At 36.7% G+C, this 15815-nt stretch overlaps 1 protein-coding gene and 1 non-coding gene across 3 annotated transcripts; both read left to right on the top strand.

The window, feature by feature from the left end:
* The first annotated feature begins 805 nt into the window (after positions 1-805).
* Positions 806-913, top strand: LOC141610408 (small nucleolar RNA R71). The gene has a single exon (XR_012528318.1). It is a non-coding gene; the product is annotated as a small nucleolar RNA R71 (small nucleolar RNA).
* A 3964-nt stretch (positions 914-4877) lies between these two features.
* On the top strand, positions 4878-14929 carry LOC141605630 (protein LONG AFTER FAR-RED 3). Of its 2 annotated transcripts, XM_074424490.1 has the most exons (15): positions 4878-5019; positions 5117-5250; positions 5631-5732; positions 6728-6800; positions 7507-7613; positions 7701-7824; positions 8132-8326; positions 10838-10923; positions 11025-11132; positions 12123-12218; positions 12307-12405; positions 12730-12804; positions 13569-13700; positions 13846-13961; positions 14462-14929. In XM_074424490.1, exons 1-15 carry the CDS (start codon positions 4950-4952, stop codon positions 14649-14651), a joined length of 1707 nt encoding a protein of 568 aa, XP_074280591.1. In that variant the 5' UTR covers positions 4878-4949; the 3' UTR covers positions 14652-14929. The 2 variants fall into 2 exon arrangements, with proteins under 2 accessions (XP_074280591.1, XP_074280592.1); XM_074424491.1 differs by lacking the exon at positions 13569-13700.
* The last annotated feature ends 886 nt before the right edge of the window (positions 14930-15815 follow it).

Here is a 15815-nt window from a genome sequence, read left to right as displayed (position 1 = left end):
ACCTTGGTCTTGGAACCCTTGATTCCAACCTTGGTTTCCTTGGTTGTATCCAAAGTCTTGGTGCCCTTGATTTTAGTTCCCAAAGGTTTGGTTTTGGTTGTTGTTGAACCCTTGATTTTGGTTCCCAAAGTTGTTCCCAAAATTGTTCTTTTGATTTTGCCCTCCACCCCTTGCTTGAGAAAATCCGGGTGGATTGGTGTTTTGGGCTTGTGGTTGAATGTGTTTTGGGTTTTACACATTAGTACTCTTGTAGCTCATGTATGGGTGGTTCTTCATACCCAGATGGTAAAAATTGGAGTTTAGGTTATAGTTGTTTTGGTTGTAGGAGGGCCTTGGTTGTCTCATGGAGTTGTTGTAGCTTTGGAAGGCATTAACATTTTGGATATTCTCTTCACCACCCATGTTGTATACATTGTTGGCACTTACATCAAAGGTGTGACACATCCCTCCACACAACTCATAAGAAGGTCCTTGAACATCCTCCTCTATGGGAGGATCATGGGAGACACATGCTTGATTCACTTGTTTCTTTGTCATTTCCTCAAATTTCTTTGTGAGAAGATCTAGCTTGGCATTTGTTTCGGCATTAGAATTTGAGAAATTCTCTTGAGGGTAACAGCTATTTCTCCTCAAAGTATTTCCTCTTGACCCATAATTAGCTTCGAGGTCAACCATTCTCTTGATGAGGGCCGAGCCTTCGGCATCTCCCAAATGGTCAAACCTTCCCCCCACGGAGGCATTTACCATCTCCTTAGTTCTTGGCAATAGAGTTTGAAAGAACGTTTGAGTAATGTACCATTCGGGAATTCCATGATGTGGGCAACGGGCTATAAGGTTTTGGAACCAATCACAAGCTTCTCCCAAAGATTCTCCATCTTTTTTGTTGAAATGTGGTGATTTCGTTTCGGAGCATGGCGGTTTTAGAAGAGGGTAAGTACTTGGCAAGGAAGGCCTTGGCCAAGTCATCCCAATTAGTGAATGTATTTGGTGGGTGAATGTTTAGCCACCGGTCCGACTTGTCTCTCAATGAAATGGGAAACAACATTAACCTCAAGGTGTTTTCGGGCACTCCATTTCTCTTCATAATTGCAATTTTACTCTTGAACTTCCTAAGGTGAGCATTGGCATCCTTATCAATGTTACCTCTAAATCAATCCTTCTCAATCAACTCGAATTGTGCGGGGTGGATTTCAAAGTTTTTAGGAGCCAAGGTACCAAAGTTGATTGGAGAAGCATAATCACCCAGGTTTGGCCGGTTATGGTCTCTTAGAGCGGCCATTTGTGGTTCAATAAGAGGTGTATTTGGTGGAGTTTGAGGTGGTTTGTTTGGGATTTGGGTGTTGTAAAAGGGCTTTTCTTCAAAGGGATCAATTGTGCCGATTGTTTGCACTTGAATGGTGGTTTCAAGGTGTGTTTGGGTGGATGTGCTAGCTTGGTTAAAAGTTGCCGAGTTGGAAATTCTAACCCTTGCTAAGGTCCTTGTCCTCAAAGATCTATAGAGCCTTTCCGGTTCCGGGTCCCTAAGCAAAGGATTACCGTCTCCTCTAGGCATACATTTCAACAAATCGTTAGTCTCCTAGTATTTTTAGGCACTAGAGGAAAGTAATAACACAAACACTCTACAAGAAACAAGACACTACTCAAAGAAGCAACCAATAACACAAAGACTAAAACTTAGACTCTAACCAACTAAGTACAATATAACGTCATCTCTGACAATGGCGCCATTTTGATGAGTGAGTTTTGTCGTCGTGCTCACACCAAAAACAATTTGTAAGAACTCCTAATTAAAATAGTATAATTAGGGATCGTTCGCAAAGATGGCGGGGACTTGTACTTAGCTTGTTCAAATCAAGTTTAGCCTAAATAATTGAAAGGGTTTGTTTAACTAATTGCTAGAATGTAAACTAATAACAAGAAATAAAGCAAGGCAATAAATGAGTTAAGCAAATTTATAAAAGCTAAGACTTTCGGGTTCACTTAAGTATAGTAGAGGAGATTATAGGTTTAACAAGTTATGAGTAGTGGTTTGGCCTAGGTTTGACAACTAATCCCTTAGTAATCCCAAAATATTTCACAAAGTTTTCACCTTGCTTCCAATCCTTCACACACACACACACACACACACACACACACACACACACACACACACACACACACTATCAAACATCCCTTTTTCATTCTCAATCAAGTAGATGTTAAACATATATCAACAAAAGGTTTGAACTTTCATACAAACATTTCATCAAACACTTTAAATGCATGTGTACAAAGACCAAACTTTTACCCACAAACCATATGTTAACAACTCATATTCACCAACCTACCCTTACCTAAAGTCCCCCTAAGTCTTAGAGGGGATACTCACACATGCTAACAATTGTCATGTAAATAAATGAAGAAAACAACATCAACATAGCAACAAATATAAACTACTTCAAACAACAATTAAAATAAAATAGAAATGTAAACAATTCAAAACTAAAGTAAATAAGGAAGGAAATTATACCAACACTTAGGAAAGATTCAAGCTTTGGATCAATAATGGAAGACTTTCTTCAAATCTTCAATTACAACCCAACTACTAAGATGTAAACTATTGAATTTAACTAGATCTAAACTAAATTAAGGAGTAATTAAGGAATAATTAGGGAAAGATTAAAACTTGATTATGGAAAGCATAACATAAAAATAGAAAATCTTTAGATCTAGGGTATTGTTTACAAATGAAAGTAGGGAGGGGGTATTTATAGTTTTTCCAAAATCTAGGTCAAAAGTTACAAAGGAAAGAAAGATGTAGTCGGGGAGGCTCAGCCGGTTGACAGGCCGTCGGTGGCTTGATCGGCAGGGAGGCTCTTGTAAGTTTCTCTTCAAATCTTGGTCATCAAATATACCCAGCCGGAGGGCCGGCGGGCTGCCCGGCTGAGAGTCTTCTGTAATTTTCCTTCAAAAACCAACTTCTCAAATGTCATTAGGTACCCCCAGCCGGCCTGTCGGCTGCCGGTGCGCTACCCGACTGGGAACCTTCTGATTCTTTTCTTCCCTTGGCTCAATGGGGTAGGTGCCCAACCGGAAGACCGGCTGCCGACCAACCGGCTGAGACACTCTTCTCAGGGTTTTCTCCTCTTCTTTTCAATGCTATCTTCAAGACAGCATCTCTTGCTCCCGTTTCCTCATTTCCATCTCAAATCCTACAAGATGAGATACAAACTCATAGTACAAGGAATTGGGACACAAAATGCAAGCAATAGGTATATAAACCGTCTCAAAACGGATCAAAACGCATAGAAAAGAGGGGAGAAACATGACTAAATAATTACATATCAGACGTGAAGGTTGAAGAAGATGTACGCATGAGATGGAGAGAGAAATAGAGGATAAGAAGTTGGATGGTTTGTTGAATGGTTTCAAAATGATCTTATAGTGGGATTAAAAAAAGCACAGATTCTTAAGAGAGACGATCTTTCATTACTGTTAGTGAGAGACCTCTCGCATAAGAGTTAGTTATTACTCCCTCCAAATTCTTAGTCTTCCCCTTTGCTTTTTACACCAAAAATAAGGAAAACAATAAAGAATGGATAAAGTAGTGTGAGTTATGGAGAGAGAAAATAATAAATAATGAATAAAGTAGTGGAAGTTGTTGACTTTTTAGGAGAGATGATTAATAAATAATGAATAAAAGATAATAAAAAAAGGAAAGGGAAAGATAGGAAAATAGACTCAAAAGGGAAATCACAAAAACTCCAGAGAGACGGTCTCTCAATAGCGTTATTGAGAGACCTATCACATGATGGAGTGAGGGACCCACTGAATTTCTTTTTTCCGTATTATGTCTCTCACTAAATTAGTAAGAGACGGTCTCTCATGAGACCTACTGGAAGGAAATAGGGATAAAACTTGGAGGAGTATCTTTTCCTTTTTAGTTAGTTTTTGGTTTATTTATCGGTTGTCTCTCACTAGTGTAGTGAGAGACGGTCTCTTAGAAAACTTACTGGGAGAGAAGAGACTGAGATTTACAAGAGATAAATCCAAGTCAATCCATGTCATTGCCAAGTCACTGCCACATCATGCCAATTCATGTCAAGTCATTGTCGACTCATGCCTAGTCATTCAATAAAAATCACACTTAACCGCAATAATTAACCAAATTTGATGGAATTTAGAGAGCAAGGTCACACACTCACACCTAATGATTTTTAATTAAAATTTGAGGTACTATAAAAGTTAGTAAAAATAAGAGTACCATATAGAAAATCATAAAACATAAAAAAAAAAAAAACTACATAGAAAAATCCAAAAAAAATTTAGGTTTTTTTTTATAACTACTACCTTTATACTACACGGTTTTAAGAACTACTGCCAAAATAATTTTCGTTTAAAAACTACTACCTGTAAATTTGATTTTTTTTAAAAACACTACCAAATCTCATCCAAACACAATAAAACACAACTTTAACCATTTATTTTTGAATTTTCATCTTAAGGTGTAAACTTTATCCCTTTAACATTAACAATACTATCGTTTGCTAATCATTTTGGGGGAAAATCACTTTAAATTAGTTTCATCTAATTCACCTATCTAACGTAATTAAGGTAAAAAAGTTGCTTAAACTTCATCAAATTAACTAGTTTAAGGGATAAAATTAACAACTTATGATGGAAATTCAAAAATAAATGGATGAGATTGTGTTTTATTGAGTTTGGATGAGATTTGATAGTGTTTTTAAAAAAATTCAAACTTATTGGTAGTAGTTTTTAAGCGAAAATTATTTTGGTAGTAGTTCTTAAAACTTGATAATACAAAGGTAATTATCAAAAAAAACCCAAAAATTTAAAAAACTTATTTTTATCTTTAATAACACCGCCTTTAAAAATAGTAGTCGTGAGGCTGTATTTGAGTTGCTACCAAAGTAGAAATAACAAGTGTTTGATAAGAACGACGACTGAAAATGAAGACAGTGTTTATCTCGGCCATTATCGCCATTATCTTCTCCGTCATCCTTCTTAAACCTTCTTCCAGTAATGTCCCCCTAAAAAACCCACTTTGATTATGCAGTTTAATTTAATTTAACTAATATTTGGTATTATGCTTATTGTTAACATTCAAATTTTGCAGAGAAGCCGGTTGTTGCGGAGTTGTTGGTGACAAATGCTTTCATATACACAAGTGACCCTTCTCTTCCTTTTGCTGATTCCATGGCTATTAAAGATGGCCACATTCTGAGCATTGGCAACTTCTCCTCTCTCCAGGTTTTCTTCCTTGATTTTTTATTTTTATTTTTATTTTTATTTTGTTTTCCTCTCTCTTTTTGTTTCCGTAACTTAGTTTTGTATGAGACGGTTTTATTGGTTAAAGCAAGTGACCCTAAACAGGTTTTATTGGTTATTGTGTGTATTGTTTGATTAACTCTTGAATCATTTATCAAGTAATGGTTTGGGGCAACTCTTTGAGTTTATGACTTATGAGGAGTTCATATCTTTGTAATACGACGATTGCAACTGTTAAAAACGTAGTCATCCCAATCTTAAGGGGAAATATGAGATACATGAGAAGATTCCATGTGAGACGCTCCTATATGCTCCATTGTATCACGAACTAATTTTTTTTTTTATTTCTCTTTCTACTGAAGGCATTTGAAGGCCCCACAACAGAAAGGCTGAATCTTAAGGGGAAAGTTGTTGTTCCTGGATTCGTAGATGCCCACTTACACTTACTGTCTGGCGGGTTACAGGTTTGCATGAGACCCTGGCTCCCTTTTCACTAAATTGTGCTACTATGTTTTTTTAGTTTTGTGACTTTGACAGGTTTTTTTTTTTTTTTTTTTTTTAAATAGAAAAGGCTTTTCTTTTCCCTGAATGTTGTTACACAGCCTTTTTGTGTCTTTGAATTGTTTGATTTGTCCAGCAATTTAGTATGCGTACATCTTAATACTCCCGACGGTTTTAATATTTACATCTAAATTCGTTCCATCTACTCAAGGTTTCGAAGGATAAAATTCATTAAATAGCTATAAAAAAAGGGATTTCGGGCCAATTTGGATAGAACATGAGTTGAGTCTAATTTAAATCTGTTGGCTTTATGCCTCGATTCTTGAAACTTAGTGTTCTGCAATGTTACTTTGGCTATTTAAAAGTTCTCCTTGTTCTTTGGTTGTGGATTATGGTGGAGTAAAGCAAAATGACTTTAAATTGGTTGTGATTCTTTTTATAATGAATATCAGGCAGTCAATGCGATTTTTCATTACGCGTAATAATTTAAAAAAAAACAGCCTCTATGAGTTTACACAGCGATAAGAATGTGTACATCCGATCCCCTTGCCCCACCATCATCAAGTGCCCTTGAAGCGCTTGACGGTATTATTATTGTTGTTGGCCTTGTTGCTGTTAAACGTTCTCGCTCTTTTCCTGATTCCATTCGGTCAGAAATGTGTTCTTAATCTCTTACGAACACTTGAAAATAGTTGAAATCAAACAAGTGAGGGTTTCTGAGGCAAACAATAATAACAGGCCCGCCCTGAAATATCATATCGAAGCAAAATGTGGAATCTCATATATAAAAGCTTGTGGAGAATTTCAACTAAAGATTGCTGCCCAATGCTTGAATGGAATTTTGATTAGCCTGAATTTACATATCCAGGGCAGCCTGCCTCTTTAAATTCTAAAATATTGCCATCACGAAATCTAATGGAATCCATCGTCTTGGTATTTCTTATCTCACATTATACAGATGGCTCGAGTGAAGCTTTATGGAGTTAGTACGAGAGAAGAATTTATAAAAAAGATTGAAGTGGAAGCTAAAAGTAAGTCATGATCACTATTTCGTTTAAATCATCAAGTCAAGGAAAAGTAAATGCATTTCTAATGTCATGTTGAAAACATGTATTTTTTCTTTCAAATTTACACTAGTATTTAGACAATTTGTCTGTGACTTGTCTTGTCTTGCTTTGAGCAAAACCGGCATGGGTAGAGTGAATGCTCCTTTGCTGAGGGATACATTTTTCTATTTTACAAACAATGAATTAAAAAGTGAGATATTGTTGGTAGCTGGAAACTTTCAATTAAAATAATTAAACAGTTTAGCTTTAGCAGGACAGGAAGCTAATGCATGCATTTAAACTGATGTCAAGCCCTTGGCAAGTCTAGAAATTTGTTCAGTGACGTTTTATTCCGTCTCTTGACTTAGTTAGAGGAACATGAACAAATGTTTTTTGAGTACCAGAGAAACTCTGTCATATGTTATCATTAGTCCCTCCATCTGATATATATTTGTCCCGTTTCACTTGGTGGTCAAATGATGTCACTTCGATCAATATTTTATCACAAAGTAGTTCTGATAAAGTCAAATAATGTTGAATTTTACATTGTGTGTGGCAAACCACCAAAATCAAATGGGCGACCATTAATTGAGGATGGATGTAGAATATATCACTATTTATCTGTTTAAGGTTGGTTGGTCGAGTTTGATTATGTCAGTCACCAACGATGTTTTTGGTGAAACTTTTGTAGGTAAGAAAGAAGGTGCTTGGGTTTTGGGTGGTGGATGGAGCAACAACCGTTGGGGTGGAGAATTGCCGATGACGACTTGGATAGATGATATTACTCCTCACAATCCTGTATTGTTCATTTACATTTTGCAACTTTATATGGTCCATTAGAATTTCATTCTTAGAATTGGTTGTTAATATACCAATCCTTTACAGGTTTGGCTATCAAGAATGGATGGTCATATGGGTTTCGCTAATTCTCTGGCCCTCAAACTTGCTGGAATTAGCCGAGATACCAAAGATCCTGCTGGTGGGACCATAATGAGAACAGCAGATGGAGGTAGGTGTTCGCTTTTTCACTGAAGCATGACAACTTTTTCACAGTTGGAGATGGTGTGAAATGGAAATCCAGTACTGAAAGAAAGGAAATAAATTAGATAATTAAGCATTTTGGTTTTTTTAACTACAATTAATAGATGGCATTGACCATTATATGAGTGAGTCAGCTATCTCACCGTGTGCTAATTGTTTCGATATTTCACAGCCACTAGGACTAGTTTGTGCATAAGTAATTTACCTTGATGCTGTTAGTTCCACAAAATTATTTCGAACCTAGCAAAGAGCCACTAACCCTTCCATTCATACAGAGCCTACTGGACTGCTGATAGATGCTGCAATGCAATTGATACATCAATTTGTCCCACAGCCTTCTATTGACGAAAGGAGGGAAGCATTGTTAACGGCCAGCAGTTATGCTTTGACAAAAGGAGTGACAACAGTGGTTGATTTGGGAAGATATTTTCCTGGCTCTTCAACGGAGTTATCATGGCAAGATTTTACAGGTATCAGATTATAGGAAGGAAACTTAAAACTTAGATGGATCTTAATCTGTCAGACAGTTCTTTGGTTAATTTTTATATGATTATTCGATTTTTAGAGCTATTCTTCATCACTTACAAGTTACAAGTAGACCTGTCAAACAGGTCAGGCGGCTGGGTTACGAGTTCAGTTATTTTGGGTTCGGGTAGAATACGGGTCACATTTATTTCGGGTTTGGGAAAATACGGGTTTGTACTGGTCGGGTGTATACAGTTCGATATATGGGTAGATTAATGCCTTTTACGGAATGTTTATTTATTTTTATTTTTTTATATTTTAAATATAGCTATTCTCCAATTTCATACTTACCTAGTTTAATTTATGATATTAGTTAAGAGTAAACCTTGGCAAATGTTATTTCGTTATTATTTAAAAATTACTCGTAATAGTTGTGCTGTGATAGAGAGCCTAAGGAAAATGATAAGTAATACTCCCTCCCATCCAAACCAAAGGTAACAATTGCCTTATTCGGATCATCCAAACCAAACTACCCATTCCTTTTTTGGTAAAAAACATTACTAAAGACTCCTCTAGTCCTCATACACCCTTTTTATTTACATACAATGCCATCATGTTTGTGGCCCTTCTATAATCAAGTTACATGTGGTCCTACTTCAATTCCAATACTACCCTTACCTTTTCTCTCTTCTCTTAAAACTTGTGCTCCCTCCCATGTTGCCTTGGTTTGGATGGGAGGGAGTACTTTTGTAATCTCATAATAACTAGGGATTGGCTCATCTCAGACTGATAGGTAATACTTCCGGGCCTGGGTCGAAAAAAGTGGGTTATTTTCGGTTTGGTTTACGAGGTCGTCAATTTTTTTACAAATCTATTAAGTAGGCCAAAGTACGGATCATATATTCGATCCAAAGTGTTAGTTCGGATTGGATATCCATACTATAAATTGTTAAAATCAGATATACATATCCAAATGGTTCGGATATCCAAAATAATCGGACTGGATGCAAATATCATCAATCAGATATCCATCTTTTGGAATTTAGTTGAATAATTAAATTCGAAACATTATCGTATTCATCATCTTGTATGATGATTTGATTTTGTTTCCGTATACTCTAATAATGTATTAATCTCGACATAAAATTGAAGTACCATTTATCTGTTTTTGTTCTATAAGGTTGTATCTTTATGCATGAAATTAATCAATCCGGTCACACCACTAAATGAATTTTGATCATTTCTTCACATAAGAGTGTCCAATTTATGAATTATACTTAGAGATAGCAGTTAAAATTTCAAAACACGAAAAAAAGGAACAATTCCATTGTAATAGATAAATGTACGAACATTCTAAGTTCTAACAGCCCCGCTTGAAGGATCACAGTGTGCTGATATCAACCAACTTAGTTAGTAAAGTCACTGGTACTCGTGACTGGTTCAAATCTCGTAAGCATCAAAATCGCTCTTGTGGCTCCCCTACACACAAAAAAAAAAGGATCAAACTCTAAAATTAAAGACTCATAAAATCAAAAATTAATATTAAACTAAAAGAATAATTAGTACTCCCTCCATACCAGACCAATGGTAACACTTACCTAATATGGCCGTACCACACCAATGGTAACATTCCTTTTTTGGGCCACAACATTACCAAGTTATCCTTATACCCTTTTGATATTTACACAAAAAGCCATTACATACCCCACCTATTAATCCATAATTAAACCCACAATTACATGCCCCACCTATTTTTTTCCCTCTTTACCCCTGCTTTTACCTTCTTTTCTTAAAAACCCCATTTTTTACCACGTTACCATTGGTCTGGTATGGAGGGAGTATATATGTAAGGGGAAAATATATTTTTGGATAGGATCAAAATTCTAAATGTTTTAAAACTAATATCCATTTCCAATCCAACAACAACATTACCCCAGTGCCTCAATGGCTCCCGCAAATTGCTGGGGGAGGGGGGGTGGGTGTGGAGGGAGGTAGGGATGTACGCAGCCTTACCCTTGTGTTAGCAACACAAAGAGGCTGTTTCCGAATGACCCAAGATGAAAATTGTGTCGAGAACTGCATCGAAGAACCACTACTTCACAAGAGAAAGAAGCGCGGCCACTTTAGTGAGCCATTTTGCTTTATTCCATCATAATCCAGAACCAAAGAGTAATGAATCTTTGGCTCCATTGGAAATATGGAATCATCCATTTCCAATTCAAATATGCATAAAATCGGATCGGATACCCGATGTAAACTTAATTTGTGGATCGCATCCAATATTTTGGACCAGTTACCGGGTAATCGGATTTTTTGCTCAACCCTACTTACAAGCTTTTCATAATCTATAACATGTCTCAGTAATGTTTTAAGTGAACTGAATGCCTGAATTTCAGGGATGTGATAATTTCCATTCCATCCTTCTTATATCAATTAATAGCGTTGACGGAGAGTTAAATATTGGTTTCTACACTGAGTTATATTATAATATATATCCGATTCATGTATTTCTGCAGATATCTATAGTTGGGCAGCAAAATCTGGGAATATGATGATCAGAGTTTGTGTGTTTTTTCCTATCCAAACTTGGTCGCGCTTGGCTGTATGCATTTATACATTTCTCTTTTTATTTATTTGTTCTATTTTTGTCTTGAGAGATCTTTATTTTAGTCTATAAAATATTATGTGTATTACATGAATCAGGAGCTCAAGAAGAGGACAGGTGATGTTGTTAACCAGTGGCTTTACCTTGGGGGTGTCAAGGCTTATATTGATGGGTCACTGGGATCAAACAGCGCCCTATTTTATGAGGTAAGCATTTTAGATGAAACTGAGGTGTCTTTAAATAGATTGGAAATAAATCATTGAGACGTGTTATAGGTACTCATGCCGTAGACTCGAAACCCATGAACATCAAAATTATTCTTGTGAGCGTGTGTCTTCCTCTAAATATAACAATTAAAAAGGAAAACTAAGTCGTAATGATCTAGTATATGCTTGTTCTTACATATTATGGGTCTAATACATTTTTTTTTTTTCAAAAATTACTACCTATTAATCCTACAATTTGTTATATAAAATGAACTTTGAAACTTTGTAAGTGATTTTTGACATCTTTTGCACACTACATCAATTTGGTTAGCCATTAAAAAGGCACAAAAGATTGCAACTAAAAATTCAACAAACTATTTTTTAAAAGAGAAAACTGAACAAACTAAAACTAACCAGAAATTACTTAAAAAGCTGAATGGTGGTCTTTTTATCTACCTATTAGTAACAAAAGTGTCACAATAGGTAGTATTAGTTCATGAAAAAAAATTATATTAGGTAATAGTATTCTGGTAAGAAATGTGTATAATAGGTACAATCAACAATTTAGCCTAGAAATATAATGATTTTTTTAATGCTAGAATTTTTCTCTAAGTGGTGCTTAATGCTTTTGGTGATTGGTGAAATTCGCGATTCTTTTCTCCAAGCTTAAATTGGCGTGATGTTCTATCTTTTAGATTTTGTCATTTATAGATGTGATTATAGTTTCAATAGTCTTTAAAGTGGTCGTTTGATTTGTTATAAATCCATCTTTCTTTTTCAACTCAACCATTCATGTAGGAAGTCCAGCTTACCTAGGGAGGTAAGCAACTTCCTATATTTTGGAGGAATTAGAGTTGCAAGGTAATTCCGTTTCAAGTGATTTTGAGTAACCAAACAACCAGCCGTTTTTGTAATTCACATGATTTGTATGTGTTTCGGCGAGGGCAGCCAAACAACATGACCTTTTTTTTTTCTTTTCTTTTCACGTAGCCATATGTTAATGATCCCGAGACATCTGGCCTTCAAGTGATGGACCTGGATAGCTTGACCAACATGACTATAGCTTCTGACAATTCTGGATTGCAGGTGATTCCTCATTATTTTCATCTAATATTTGTCTTTACATGTTGTAAATAGAATAGCCCTTTAAAATGTTTATGCTCTCATATTACAGGTTGCTATTCATGCAATTGGTGATAGAGCAAATGACTTAATCCTGGACATGTATGAGTCAGTTGCTCATACAAATGGAATCAAGGACAGGAGATTTAGGGTAAGAAGGTTTGATTTGAGTGAGTTTAGGACTCCCTACATCCCAAATTAATTGTCCCATTTGACTCTAAGGGCCAACTAATGTCAACTTTGTATATATGTCATTTACCAAGTTTCGTCATGTTTGATTTATCAACCCTAATAATTTATCATTTTTAGATAGTTGTATATTGTGAGAAAATATCGGTCAAAGTCTACATCGTTTAGCTGTCACAGTTGAACGGGGACAATATAAATGGGCGGGGGAGTAGTTGGCTCAACAAAAGTTTCTGCATTCACTATCTTACTGGTCAATTTGGTAAACCTGTGATTTTGGTGACTTTAGATTGAGCATGCTCAGCATTTGGCACCTGATTCAAGTGTTCGATTTGGCAAACAAGGAGTTGTTGCTTCTGTACAGGTGATTCTGAATTTGTTTTAATCTGTTCATTGATGGATTTAGTTCTCACAAACTCTGATGTAATTTTGCTTTCTAGTGGATGTCAAATCTTGGAAACAAACACTCCTCTATGAGTAATGAAACAGTGTTGCGGTAATGTTATAGTCAAACTTGGGAGGTTTCAAGGTTACACGATGATGGTTATGATAAAAGAATGAGCTTTTAGATCTTCTAACAATAAGTCATTTTGGCAAGTCAAACTTTGAGCTTGATTTTAAAACCTCCATTTTTATTTTTAAGTGTTGAATGCTAAAACCCACAAATGTAATCATAACATTATGGTAAGACCGTCCAACACAAATTGCTTTCTTCCTCACTCTCATTTTCCACAGAGAAAATAATACTCCCTCTTATTCGCTATAATGTTCCCCCTTTCCCGAAACGGATTATTCAAGTAATGTTCCCCTTTCCTTTTTTGATAACTTTTACTCTTATTTTATTTATCCCTCTCTCCTATCACCAAACCCCACACAACTCTTTTACTCCTATTTTATTATTTTTCCTAATGTTTTGGCCCCACAACTCCTTATTTAACTCCTAATAATTCATTTCTCTCTCCTAACACCAACCCCACCAATGTCTTTTATTCATTTTTAATAGTATTTCTTAAGTATCGTGCCAAAGACAAAGGGGAACATTATAACGAACTGGAGGGAGTATGTAATTGTCCTCCACCTTGAATGGTTTTGTGTGCTTCTTAATCCAGTTAGTTGCGAATTTTACAGCCACAGCACCTTCTTGATGACGCAAATTATGCAGCAACAAAATTGGGAAAGGAGCGAGCCGAAAAAGGATCTTATCTCTTTCATACCCTTAAAAAAAGTCATTCCTTATTAGCTTTTGGCTCTGATTGGCCTGTAAGATCTTTGACTCGATCTATGTCGTTCTGTTTTCATTGGTTCATTTTCTTCTCTAAGTGCCAAGTCTTGATGAACTCTTAGCAGTGTTATGCTAATAGCCTGGTTCTTGGTAGTTTTGATGTCTTCAGCTATGTATTTTCAGGTTGCAGATCTTGATCCGATGAATACATTAAGGGCAGCGGTGAAGAGAATTCCACCAACATGGGAGGCGCCGTGGATCCCATCAGAACGTGTCACATTCAATGATGCCCTAGATGCGTAAGTCTCATCAATTTGTCTTCGCATTTTATTTTGCACCTTTGACTTTCGCTGCATGTGGTGTACTGACAAGACACTGTTTTAGTTCGGACACAACACTTGTAACTAAGTTCATTGTGTACTGACAATATCATCTCAAAATAGCATGGCTAACACTCTGACATGGACACCATGTCCGATACTTGCATTCGAGTTTGATTAACATAGTGCCTTAAACCTATGTGGCTATGGCATTAAGTCTTACCCGCAATTCAATTGGAGGTGGTATGGCGACATTTATGCCTAATCAGGTGAAATTATGCTGCACGGCCGATCCCTAGCTAATGTCTTATAGTCATGATTTAATACCAAGTTAAATCAACGAGGATTCCATACATGGGATTTGGACCTTTCCCACCTTCGCTCCAACTTGGTTGCCTTTGTGTATGTCTTGTCTCTTGTGTTTGTGCCTTCATATATCAAATCAATCCTTGATCGCTGCAAGTCACTCATACGTGCAGGCACACCATCTCCGCTGCTTTTGCATGTCATCTCGACAAAAACATAGGATCATTGTCTCCCGGAAAACTGGCAGATTTTGTAGTACTATCAACAAACTCCTGGGAGAGCCTCGAACAAGAAGCATTTGCTTCCATTGAGGCTACATATGTTGGAGGAATTAAAGCATATTCTGGCAAGGACGTGATGTAAGAAAATCAGTAGTTCTTGGCCAGATGTAGGACGCTGTACCATTCACGAGACATGCCCGAGAAGATCCATAGGAAGCGCAGATGCTGTTCTGGGCATTTTGGCAATATGTAACCTAGCTTAAACGCCTTACAGAGTCGTATTTATTTTTTCTAACGTGTGCCCTAAGGGCACACATTAAGAAGTTATAGGAAGGATTATCAAACATTATTTGATTGAAAATGGCAACAATGAGTTCATCTTTTAATTTCTCATAAAATAATGTGGAGAATCTTTCCTCATATGTGAGCTGTCAAAAGATGACCTGACCCGGAAAACCGATTGAAACCCGCTCTTTTCAACCCGAATTCAAAGACTACCCAACCCGATAATAACCCGCACATTTAGGGTCAAGACTCTCTAAACGCATGCCCCTACCCGTGACCTCATACTAGCTGTTCTGCTACCATCATCCACGATCCGCGATGCACAATCACCACGCTCAACGCCACCCTTAAAGTCCCACCCTCGATGCATGGTCTCCCACGCGCCATCAAGCACCACTAGACAAAGGAACATTGACCTGGTCTGAATGACCCGACTCAAATAACTCGACCCAACACCTGAACTCAAGACCGGAGTTTGGCCCGAACCTGAATTGACCCGACGTGATATAACTCGACCTGAATGTTCATTGTTGCACACTGTTTATGTAACACCCCCATACGCCAAGGTGCCTTACCAAGACCACCTAATGCATGGAAGTGCTACCATCTCGGTTACCCGAGGCAATGAATATCAAATAGACCATAATAGAACGTACTTTTAAATAGATAAGTTTTGAAACAAGAGTTTGGTAAGTTTTAAGACAAGGCTCATTCAAACCTACCAATAATTTACCAAAGTCTTAACTTAAGTCTTGAAAATCCAAGACTCAACTTAAGACTTTGGGTGAGTCTCGACCCCACTTTCAAATGAAATTATCCAACGAGTGGATTCCATGTGTCATTTCTTTTTGTTCTTTTTTTTTTTTAAGTTTGTAAAAAAAAAAAGTTAAATGAAAAAGTAGAGTTGAGGTGAGTCTGACTGATAATGTATAGAGTTCGAGGTGAGTCTGAGCTGATTCTGAACAATAAAGAAATAATAAAAGTTAGTGAAAAACTGATGTGGCAGAGTTTTAAGACTGTG

This window comes from Silene latifolia, chromosome 10 (assembly GCF_048544455.1).
Source record: "Silene latifolia isolate original U9 population chromosome 10, ASM4854445v1, whole genome shotgun sequence".
Lineage (NCBI taxonomy): Eukaryota > Viridiplantae > Streptophyta > Magnoliopsida > Caryophyllales > Caryophyllaceae > Silene > Silene latifolia.
This window is presented reverse-complemented; position numbering and strand designations above follow the sequence as displayed.

Bases quoted from the DNA above. Each gene is read 5' to 3' on its own strand.
- LOC141605630 (XM_074424490.1), top strand. From the start codon at position 4,950: ATGAAGACAGTGTTTATCTCGGCCATTATCGCCATTATCTTCTCCGTC. The intron at 11,133-12,122 runs GTAAGCATTTTA...CTTTTCACGTAG, and splicing joins ACAGCGCCCTATTTTATGAG to CCATATGTTAATGATCCCGA. The intron at 12,406-12,729 runs GTAAGAAGGTTT...TGGTGACTTTAG, and splicing joins TCAAGGACAGGAGATTTAGG to ATTGAGCATGCTCAGCATTT.